Here is an 11,655-nt window from a genome sequence, read left to right as displayed (position 1 = left end):
TTTAAATTAACGAGGTGTGAAATTGTGTGTTTTACAGTGGACAACTAGTTACATTAACTGTTAAAAAATAAAATGTTAATTCCTTCTGATTATCATATGTTTTTACACTTACAATTTGTTAGTTACATTCAGTGTCATAAGTTTCAGGGACTATGCTCATATACCACCCAGCCTATTATATGAGTAGTGTGAACAGGAGATTACCCCCCCCCCCCCCCCCCCAGCACACACACACACACACACACACACACACACACAAAACGATGTCTGTGGTTATGTTAATCATTGGCCACTCAATCTGTAATTAAAACAACGGGTCCAATACGTTAACATTATTTGTAATTACAGTATATATGTCAAAATACAAAACTGACAAGCGAACTTTAAATCGTCCTCAAGTTACAATGACTTGGTTCTCTGGGGGATGTTTGCGCTCTCCCTATAGGCACAGCCTATCTTCGCTGTCCTTCCTCGACTAAGACGCGGTGTCTAAGGGCGGTGAAGTGGTCATTAGAAAGGGGGGAAATGGTGCTCAGTCAAAATATGGATGCAGTGACCCAAGCCAGTATTCAATCTAAGGCTGGTGACAAGGCTGGCAGCCTTCTGACACAAGAAAGTGCCTGATTATCCGGAATGTGGAAGGTCAGAGTGACTGGTAGGTGGTGGTCAAAGGTTTGCGCTGGGGGGGGAGGGTTTTACAGAGTAAACAAGGATGAAACAGCACTTCAAGCTGCCCCCGTCACCTTAAATAAGAGCGCAAAATCATCATGACAGCAGAGAGTCGGCAGCAAGTTCTCATTCGCTGGTTAATGACAGAAGAATTGGAGTCATTAGATTAAGTAGTCTTGAGTTTAAATTTTACTCCTCCCCACACACTCATCCGTAGGAGAGGTTGTGACTCTGCACCACAAATCCCATGAGTCAGGAATGACCTTTGAATTCTACTGTTTCCTAGCTGAGCGAGTATGACATTACAGTTATTATGTCTGTTTTATTTATTCGTATAGTATAGTTCTTGTATGGAACAAGATTGCGTGTGTGTGTGTGTGTGTGTGTGTGTGTGTGTGTGTGTGTGTGTGTGTGTGTGTGTGTGTGTGTGTGTGTGCCAGTACTTGCACGTGCATCTGTGTTCATTCTGAGTTTAACTGTCGAGAGGATGGCAACTCCTCAGCAGGAGGGAGGAGGAGTCTCTCCCCTATGACCCCTATAAGTGAGCACTTCAGACATGAAGCTGACATGGAATCTGGCATGACAGTTTCACTTTGACCCCCGAAGATCTACAGATACTGCCCTTCTGAACTAAATCAAAGCTGTAGACAGCGTCACAACCTTTGAGATCCAGACCCTAACAATGTTTAATCCCATGAAACCAGAACTCAGAAGGAGATTAGTGAAAGTCTTTTGAGACAAGATCAATATAGGGACCAAAAAGATTATATATAACATTACATTTTAGTTATGTGCCATTAGAAACATTTCAGAGAGCTGAGACTGTATTCTTCCCAGACACAATACCACAATCAATACATTCATAAACTTTATTGTGGCTATGTAATTCAGCACAAAAGAGGAAGGAGAATTGTTGTTGGTGTTCTTTAAAATAATAATTCAAAAGCTTTAATCTGACTCTTTCAGAGTTTCTTAATGAAAATTAAAAGGTCAATGTGTTTATGATTCTTAATCTTTTATTAGATTATGTGATCTATAAAAAATGGTCAGTATGAATGAACCAGCAGAACCATTAACTATGTCAATGCAAATCAGCAGTGTTATCCCCCCTGAGGGGACTTACAGGTTTATTCTAATTAACCTACATATAAGTCAGTAAGAGCATTGGTGCCATTTAAGATGCTATTAATCTGACATCAATTTATTTCTCATTATAATCACAAAATGGATCTCATTATTACTCATTCACTACTTTGTGTCACAGTATATGATCCAACTCTGACAAAAGTGATGCATTAAAATATTACTTGGGTGAGAATAAAGATAGCTAATTGCTACACCATGTCTAAAGTCTCAGGGTATGTTTGCCATGCATTTTTAAGTGCCTGTAATTTTATTTATGTGGGTAGTCAACGTGTCTGTACACGTGCAGTGATTTATCCAGCTGTTCAAATGAGCAGCATTAACAAACCAGGACGCAGAACTCCATGTAAAAATATCCCCACAAACTGCGAGTTTTAGCCAATTCAGTTATATTATGTTTCTTGTGTGTTTGGCATTTAATCGTAATTTTGGTTGACCTCCCATAAATAAGAAGGAAGAAAATTAGATGTATGCTAGAATGTACATCTCTGGCAAAGATATAATTATTACCTTTGCATTATTGTCATTCTCATTCAGTGTTTGTGTGCTCTGTCTGTTTTGTTTTGTTTTTTGTTTGATGTCATACAATCTTCTCCACCAAGACAACGATGTCACTGAGCATCTCGATTCAGTCTCTACATCACACAGAACTACCATCAAAAGCCCTGATTCTTCTCCATAGATTAAAAAAACTGAGGGCAAATTATTGACTTGCTTTGAGCTGTCAATAAACAAACAACTAAACAAAAAAAGGAAAAGAAAAGAAAAAGCCATGCAAGCTGGAAGGTATTTATCAGGCTGTGAACGTGTAAATCACACACGTGAAGTACATACATCACATGATAGTGGATTCCTCAAGGAGTAGGAGATAATATCAAGGCCCACTCACTTGTTAAACAGACATGATTTGAGGCATTCTGTTTCATCCTCCTTCACAGCTCTGCATACTTGCAATAACCGAGAGCCACTTTCAGCTCCGCATGTTACCAACATCTGCGGATTACATCAGGACGCCAGAGCTGTTATTGCAGGTTATAATACCACCATGAACTGAAAACACGTATAGATTTTTAGTACCTAGGAGAGCAAGCTGGAAATCATTTTCAACAGAGGTTCTTAATCTAAAGATGAGTGCTTGTAGTAGCAACTGTACAGTGGACGATACACTCAGCATCAGAACATTAGGTGGCAGCCTTCAGAGAATGGACACATTCATGTGTTAACATATGAATAAAATATATGACTTCACAAACGTTAAAACCAATCAGAACACAGCATGTCAAAAAGATATTCAGATACATTTGAGAATTAATAATAATAATAATAATAATAATAATAATAATAATAATAATAATAATAATAATAATAATAACAACAACATTGATTTAACATTGTTTTGAGTAATATATTCTTGAATAATATATAGGAGCTGTGTAGGTATTTCTATCTAACAGTTACTGCTGCAGTCTGACTGCGTCAGCACCCATCTCTGGAGCTGTATAGTGATAGGACCACATGGTTTGTATTTGTATAAAAATTCCAGCACTTCTAAAGTTTTTTTTACATCAATCTATCAGGACTGTCATCACTTTCATGAAAAAGAAATATCACCTAACACTGATTCTTCAAAGCTGATAAAACGTCAGTGAAAAGACATTGATTTAGACTTTTGATTTTCTGTTCTGAACCTTCCACATGTAACAGCATGCAGACCTCTATACCGAAGCAGGGGGTATAATACCACTGTGTAATAACAAATGCTCTAAACTTGCATTAAGGTGTCTATGTTGGCAGAACACAGTTTATGAGCCGAGAGTGGGAGTTTGCTGCTAACTGCATTTACATGTGGCTGTACGGAAGAATTTGAATATGTTTCTAGTTTCTTCTACTTGCCATCGAACTTGTCTGACTCTCTAGTCATACAAAAAATACTAGCGATCAAGTTGTAGTTTACCACTAGTGATCTTGTTCTTATAATTTACTATTAATGATCTATTTATTGTGATGTATTACTAGTGATCTCGTTCTTGTGACATGTTCGGCAAAATGCAACATATGTGTTAGTGTCACAAAATCATACAACGCATTCATATAGTCTCAAGGATTCATCACTCTGTTTACATTATAAACAACCAAAGTAGACTCAAATTATCAACTAATATACTTATGAGCACAATTGGTGGGGACTGTTTTTGTTGCATCTAGATTGGTATTCTTAAGCAATGAAAAACACATTGCAAAACTGTCAGCTTTAAATAAAATGTGTTTGAAAAAAGAACATGAAATAATTTGCTGCAGAGATAGTTCAGATTCTCTATTTAATTTGTTACTGTTTGATTACATAGACTGCAAATGCATCTTTACTTGTGTTTCCACACAAAGCACATAACAGAATCCATTCTTGGTGAAGTACTGTAGTAATTGGAAGTAATTCAAGTAATTGGGATTTCATTATATGAACATTAAAAGAACATTATATGAACATTTCAATTAGTGTTTTTCTTGGATGTTATTTTTCATGCAATTAAATGTATGTGCATGCTTGAATATGTTTTCTTAAGACGTACAAGATGACTTTTAAGACAGTATCCATCCAACATCCTCCGACCCCCCACTACCATCAAACCCCCAAGGACTGAACCCCCCCCCTCCTAAATTTTGGCTGCAAAATGTTTTCTATCAAAATAAATGAGCTTCCCTGTGAAATCCACACTGGGAGAAGGGTAACTTACCACCCCAAGTAACCTATAAACACTGAAAGACTGACAGCAGTCTTAGGAAAATCAAAGTATATACTCTAATATAGCTATATAATACATACTCTAATATAGAGTATACCCAGTAGATGAGTGAAGACTTCAATAAATACAGATAGATTTAAAAATATTCAGGAAACTAATTCATCCTTATGACTGAGAAGAACAATGGAATCACCAAGCTCTCATAACTGTAGAAATATTAATGTACATCACTTTTGTTTTTCCAGGTATCTGCAAAAATACACTGATTTCCTCAATTTCCCAAATCAGTAAGGGAATCTGCTTGAAATACCATTGAATTTGAACAGAGATACTGGAATCCCTAGCCAAATGGTTAGAGGTTCTGGGATCACATATTGTTGTATTGGTCATATATGTAGTGTGTCAGTACCACTGAAAATAATTATTTTTTCATCCACCACATTTTCAAAATGTCAACATTTTGTCTTGCCATGTCTTCCCATGACCTCCCTGAGTCTGTGTGGCTACACCGCTTTAATATTGTATCTCAGTGAAATAACATAGGGCTTAGGTATAGAACATCAGTGCTTCAGAATATTTTTGTAAAAGTAATATATATCATGTTCAAGCCAGCATGTTTATATACATGTAGCATTGTAGACCTTACATTAAGGGACTGGAATGAGACTTGGATGAGTGTTTATGGTTGAACTTCACAAGGCAGAGGAAACTGAGTTTATGAACTTACAGACTTAGGCAGTCTGGGTGTACATTTTCTTTGAAGTGGTCTCTAGATAGTTCATCCACATGAAGGGGGAAGCAGTTTTAAAGAAGATCACCTTAACTGTGGAGTTACCTCAGTAACTGACCACAGCCAGATGTTGCCTTCATTTTGATGATTTGAAGTGACTCTTTCATATAGAAGTAACTGTGTGAGAGAATCAATCTTCATAGAGATTTATGATGTATACATTGTATGTTGTCTGTGCAGTGCAACATGTTATAATTGTATGATAAGATGTATACTCCAGAGCCCACAAAAATGCGGCTATTGAAATATGTTATATTGAAAAAACAACAAAAAACTCATTCATTTATATTAGTTCTATATTATAAGTAGGGCTATACTACTCATCTTCTATCTCTGATGTGATGTGTCTGATGTTATTTCATTTAATTGGATGTCTATTGCATTAAACATTTCAGTTCTTTATAAAAGATTAATCCTCGTGATGTGTGCTTGCTGCTGAGAGTCAGTAAGAGAAGAACTATAATAAATAGATGTCTTTGCTTGTCAAGTAGATCTCTTTTGCTCATTAAACATTTTCGTAAGCACCTAGAGCTAGTCCTGCTATTCTGTTTTTACTGGTAGGCTGCTGCAGTAATCAGAGGTGGAGGACTGTTTAGGCTGAAAAGAAGGTATTTCTTATTAACTATGCCATGCCTAAAACTAATGACCGAATAAAGGTAAACGAGTACATTCTTCTGAAGGTTGTTAATTTCACTTGCTGATCGAGTGTCACAATAGAAGGAATAAATTACTGTTATTATATGATTCATGTCCATTATCTAAAAGAGTTAAGAAAAAGGGAGGCGTTTGGATTCCACAGCGTGAAGGACCCTTCCGCTATCTAATGACACTAGCCTGGACATTCATCGCAAGACTTTCCGTTCGGTTTGAGTCACGCGGGCTGTGCGCGCGCGTGTGGCTGTGTGAGAAAGGCTGCTAATTGCAAAGCACATCTGCAGCTATTGGACCACCAGAGCTCGGGTGCACAAACCAGCTGACCGGAGATGATATGGATCAGGATTTATTTCCCCAAATTCGCTGGCTTACGTTACTTCACCTTGAACCATGTTAAATAGCGAACTCTTTTCGTCAAGCTAAGAAAAAAAGGAACTTTTTCTGGAAACTTTTACACAGGTAGATTTCTCTTAACGTGTATGGCACGCACTCGTTTGAGTGGAAGACGGTATGGAAAATATGTCTTTTAGCGTCCGTCTTTTAATGATACTGGGTTTGGTAAACGTTTTCACACAAGGTAAGAAAGATTTTGATTTCGATTATTCATTTTAATCTAGTAGCCTAATGATGCGAGAGTAGTCAGTAAATCTTAATAATCTAGTGCAACCAAAAGGTGATCTTAACATAAATAGTTTCAGGTGCATATAACGACGAAATACTTTTTAAAATCTCACTGGAAAATTTAGTAGGGTTTGTGTCATTCATTATACCATAACCTGTTTTTCTTACTAATTGATATAAGTGTCTTTAACAGTAAAAAATATATATATTAGCATGATAATAGGTGATAATAGTACATAATTCACTTGACGTATGCTTAGCTTCATGTATTTACTTACTGCGCAAATACAAGGAACGTCATCGTTCGGATCAGGACAAGCGCAAAACGTGCAGCTGCAGACATCTGAACTCTCCTCCCGTCGGTCCAGAGCTGCAGACGTTCTGGTCGGAAAAGAGTCTCGAGCGCGCGAAAGATCCAAGCGCTGCACGTGCTTCTCCTACAGGGACAAGGAGTGTGTCTATTACTGTCACTTGGACATCATCTGGATCAACACACCCGAGTAAGCGTGTTTATCCTTTCTGTCGATATTGTTAAAAACACACATGTTGAAATGATTTATACCCGTTTCAACTACCTGTGAACCTGTGGATTAGGTTACAGCTCCTTTCCATTTGATACATTTCCCATGTTTTAGCAGCTGCAGTTTTTGCACCTGCTACAAATCACGAGGTGCCATAACTGTATTATATCTGATTTGTTTCACTTCTGTAATTAAGGCGTTGTGGTGCATAGTTTATTGTTGTTAGCATGAAACCAACCAAGACAGCCAATAAGAGTATATTGGTGCATTATAATGGATTGGCGTTTAAGCTTCTCCTGCAGATAATTTGTGCTATATTGAAACATGACATTAATTGCCACACTTTTGGGCCTTTTTTCAAGCGCAGTATTAGAGAAACATTCTGTTACACAAACTGTAACACACTGAAAAAAAGAACTTGTTGGATTTACTCAATTCAATATTGGACATTGGTTGCACACATTTGTTTTGCTTCAGCAGCAACTTACTCTCCCTGTGTGTTGTGTAGTTTTTACACAATAAAATTACATGTCTGTTTAAAACATGAGGCAGTTGTGTTAGATACACTCAAAATGCTTACATAAATCCAAGACATGGCTAGTCTTTTTTTTCAGTGCAATTTTATTTCTCCACATAAAGCATGTTGTTCATTTACAGTATTTGAATGGACACAAGTCTGCCACTTGTCAGCGGGGTTTTGTTTTTGGACAAGATGTACTCTACCAATAATCGAGTAATAAATTGCAGCCTTGAGATAGTGACAGGCAATTTAATTCATGTCAAAGCAGCTGATTTAAATTATTCTGCAACTGAATTAATAATAAAGCCAAAGCTGTTGATGCAGAGCTCAGGTTTGCTTAAATTAATTGGTTCAGAAATCCTTTGTTTTGAAGAGCCACTCCATTATGGATCTTGCAGGAAGTCTAAATTGATCTTTCACTGCCAAATTTAGAACTCTGTTTGGGCCAACAGTATTGTGGCAGTATCATTCTGCCTTGATGTTGATTGTGACTGTCCATGGTGCTGATTAAGAATCTTCTGAATGTCAAAACCTATATAATGCTGAACACTAGAGTCAGCCATGAAGTGTGAGAACCACAATGGCTTTATGATAAACCCGATGCAAATAATTGATCATATTTAGAACCATTTAAGTACTTGATGCCGTTGCTCTCCTGATTGCAAATAGTTTTCTTGAAAGGTAATTAGAACTTATCAAAAGACAATTAGTTATAATGCTTTATTACTTATTAAAAAAAAGAAAAACATCAGAAAAAAATCCTAATAATGCAGACTTTACAAGCATTAGAAAGAATTTCTTGTAATTTCACGTCACAGGTACAAAGCAGTCCACTTAACATAACACAGATGTACCTCTTTAACTCTTGCAGCAGTCCATGAGGCATTCTAGCTCATAACTCACTCAAGACAAAGACAGGCCACCCTCCAAGCGGTCACTTCATCCTTGTGCTGCTGGTGGAGAACTGTGTAATGAAAATCATGAATTCTACAAGTCTGATCCCACAGGCATTTATAACTACACAGTGGCTGGAGATCAGAGACTCTCATAGCATGGACCTTCTCCCAGATGAGACACATGTCTTGGCCCTTTTGTTCCCCCTTCAGTTCTGTCTCTAAGCAGATTCATGCTTCTGTTCACTAGTAGGTGGTCAAGGCAGGTTATTCCACTGAGAATGCGATGCCTGTTTATGCTTAAGTCTTATTCTGATGACTTCTCTTCATCCAAGGATCAGAACTGTCAGGACTCATTTACTGGTTAAAAGCCAAGACGTCAAAGATGCTCCACTCTGTCTCGTGGAGACAGTCATCTTCTCAGTCATCCTCATAAAATGTTGAGTAACGATGGCACAGTCTTCTGTAGTTAATAGTTCAGTGCTTAGTTTGTGAAATCTTAATGCCATGAAATGTGTAGACTGAGACAGACGTCCTACCATGAGGTTGCTTATGTCTTGGTATTCTCTCTTTTCCTGTGTTTGTGTTTGCCTTGGCCTTCCTGGTCCTTTCCGTACCCCTTTGTTCTCTGATCTCAGACAACCAAAACCCCCAGCACTCTCCGTCCATGCTTTTTGTTTGCCTGTTATTAATATCTCACAGCCCCAGTAAACGTGATAGACAAGCTTTGGAGCAGGTCATGCAGGGGTCAGCGGTATTAATGAAATGGTTTTGTATCAAGGTTATAAACAAGCCTGAGTGCGACATATTTCACTTACTGTTACTTTCCTTAATAGGACAAGGGCATTCTCAGTTTTGATTAACTGGTTAGAAAAGATACATGAATGACAACTATACAATACATAGACTTGCAGTTAACATCACTGCTGAATGTGTGTAAATGTAAACCCTTTTAATGTCTTCCTCTGCTTTGTATAATAAAGAATCATTCGCCATAATTCCTAGGACAACTACTACCTATTAATCACAGAACCAGATATTTGTGTTCAGATGAAGGTAGTAGATATCTGACTTCAGACTTCTTGCCAAGCAAAGCAAGATGTTTCCATTTTTATAAAAAGATGCTTCAACATGATTTTTATTAGAGCATTCATTGTTATAACTAAAAACCACATGAATACAAGCGAGGCAACAGAATACCTAAAAAGCACTTTATCCAATGTAATCTTATTACAGATTTTTTATGATTATCCTAATGACTCATGAACAGGATATGGTGATAACCACTGGGTAAAATATACCTACACAAAAAAACATCAGAACCTTTTATTCTGGCTTGCAAGTGCCTGTCTATCTCACTCTATCAAGCACCTGTCTGTCTCACTCCATTAAGCACCTGTCTCACTCCATTGTATGCAGGCGAACAGTTCCTTATGGCTTGTCAAGCTACCGCAGCTCTCAGCGAATCAGGCGTGCAAGTGGCATACCGGAGGTGATACGTCAGCGCTGCACCTGCAGGAACCACAGTGACACACAATGTCATGACTTCTGTAAAGCAAGACACATTCACCAAAGGACAAGTTTGACCGGTAATTGATTTTGTCAGATATTTAGTGTGACTTTTATATAATTTGCATTACACTGTTTAGGAAGTGACTATTCTGGAGTGTTACTATTAAAATGAAAAATCGTCTTCTCGCCTTAGATCTCCAGACAGAACATCAGAGGGAGCACAGAGAAGATGAATCTCCTGGCCTTACTCCACTGCTCTTTGCCTATAAGATCAGTAGACTACACTGACTGTCCTGTTGGTGTGAACATAAACTGGCTTTCTGTGCTTTCTGGTCCATGCTGAGGTCACCAGGAGTCACTTCATGAATCCTTGAAGATCTATAAAATGACTGTATGGTCTGTTGTATATCAGGAAAGGAAGCCACACTCAGAACGTGCTCTCTGCCATATACTGAGTGGACATCCTTATTTGGGTGGAGGGAACGCAAACAAAATATTGGGGTAACAGAAGTTACTCTTCAGACTCTGTTTCTCTAACTGTTGATACACACATGATGTTTCTAGTTAATATCCTTTGTGGATGAAAGGTCCAAGTGTAATTGGATCAAGTGTCCAATGGTAGACCTTCAATGTCTTGCTACAAAAACAAAGTATTGACTTTCATTATATCTTTTAACCTAATATGAATTGATCTCTTTTATTTTTTAGATGCCTCTGTTAAAAATGAAGATCACATGCATCCACTGAATACCCAGGTATTGGGATAAATAATGTTACTTGTACTCTGTAGCTAGCTATTGTATCCATGCTGATTTTCATAGTGTTTTTGCAGGAGGTACCTATCATTTAAATAATCACTGTGCAAAAAAGATTGATTCAGGTTATTAACAAATCCATTCACTTTATGTGTGTAAAGCTGGTATTCTAAAGTAATTACAGACAACTGTAATTTGACTTTAGTAGAGTACATAGGGAAAAAGTCTATAGTATGGCTAGTGGATGACCACTATGTTTGCTCATGCATTAGGTTCAAACTGACTGAAGAAAAAAAATCAAGTTTCCAAGGTCAGGGTCACAGTGGGAAAACACCTCATGTAGATGCAGTCAAAACTGTAACGTATCATTAATGCCCCATGTCTTATTTCCCATAAATGTTCCGTGCAGCACTGAAAAGAGAATGTGTCATTTTTTTGTAAATTGGTAAAGTCTGGATGCAGTATTTTAAAATGGTAATTTAACCTTGGTCATATGCAATTTATATAGTATATATGTTGTACCTGCTACTTTTGCACAGGAGGGACTGTGAGGAAGTTTGAAGAACCCAGGCTGCTCACCCATCTGTGCTTTTGACTTCAAATGTTCCCTGCAGCAGCATATTCTGCGTTTTTAAAGAATCAGTAAAGCTGCTCTACAAAGCAATGCACTATTCCCAGAGTTGATTAGAAGTGCTTTCTCTCCAAATTCAAATTTGAGCAACTGGATGCACACCAACATCATGAACCACTTGAATTTTGTCTGATATGATTTAGGGAGCTGGAATTGATTTTAAAGTTTTGCTATTGCTCCCAAGGATCTGTATGGGAAACTTCAA

The 11,655-nt window shown here is 37.6% G+C and overlaps 1 protein-coding gene across 1 annotated transcript; it reads left to right on the top strand.

Annotated features, from left to right (window-relative positions):
* Positions 1–6,169: 6,169 nt before the first annotated feature.
* edn3b (endothelin 3b) lies at positions 6,170–11,231 on the top strand. The gene is made up of 4 exons (XM_076984231.1): positions 6,170–6,574; positions 6,911–7,118; positions 9,972–10,141; positions 10,258–11,231. The coding sequence occupies exons 1-4, from the start codon at positions 6,508–6,510 to the stop codon at positions 10,350–10,352; spliced, it is 540 nt and encodes a 179-aa protein (XP_076840346.1). The 5' UTR covers positions 6,170–6,507; the 3' UTR covers positions 10,353–11,231.
* Positions 11,232–11,655: the final 424 nt, after the last annotated feature.

This window comes from Brachyhypopomus gauderio, chromosome 21, assembly GCF_052324685.1.
Source record: "Brachyhypopomus gauderio isolate BG-103 chromosome 21, BGAUD_0.2, whole genome shotgun sequence".
NCBI lineage: Eukaryota > Metazoa > Chordata > Actinopteri > Gymnotiformes > Hypopomidae > Brachyhypopomus > Brachyhypopomus gauderio.
The sequence above is the reverse complement of the archived record's forward strand: the minus strand, read 5'-3'. Positions and strand labels throughout refer to the sequence as shown.

What these genes read in the sequence shown, in the direction of transcription:
- edn3b (XM_076984231.1), top strand. Translation starts at nt 6,508, where the DNA reads ATGGAAAATATGTCTTTTAGCGTCCGTCTTTTAATGATACTGGGTTTG. An exon ending in GGTAAACGTTTTCACACAAG is followed by an intron (nt 6,575 to 6,910) that starts GTAAGAAAGATT and finishes CGCAAATACAAG; the next exon opens with GAACGTCATCGTTCGGATCA. An exon ending in CCAAAGGACAAGTTTGACCG is followed by an intron (nt 10,142 to 10,257) that starts GTAATTGATTTT and finishes TTCTCGCCTTAG; the next exon opens with ATCTCCAGACAGAACATCAG.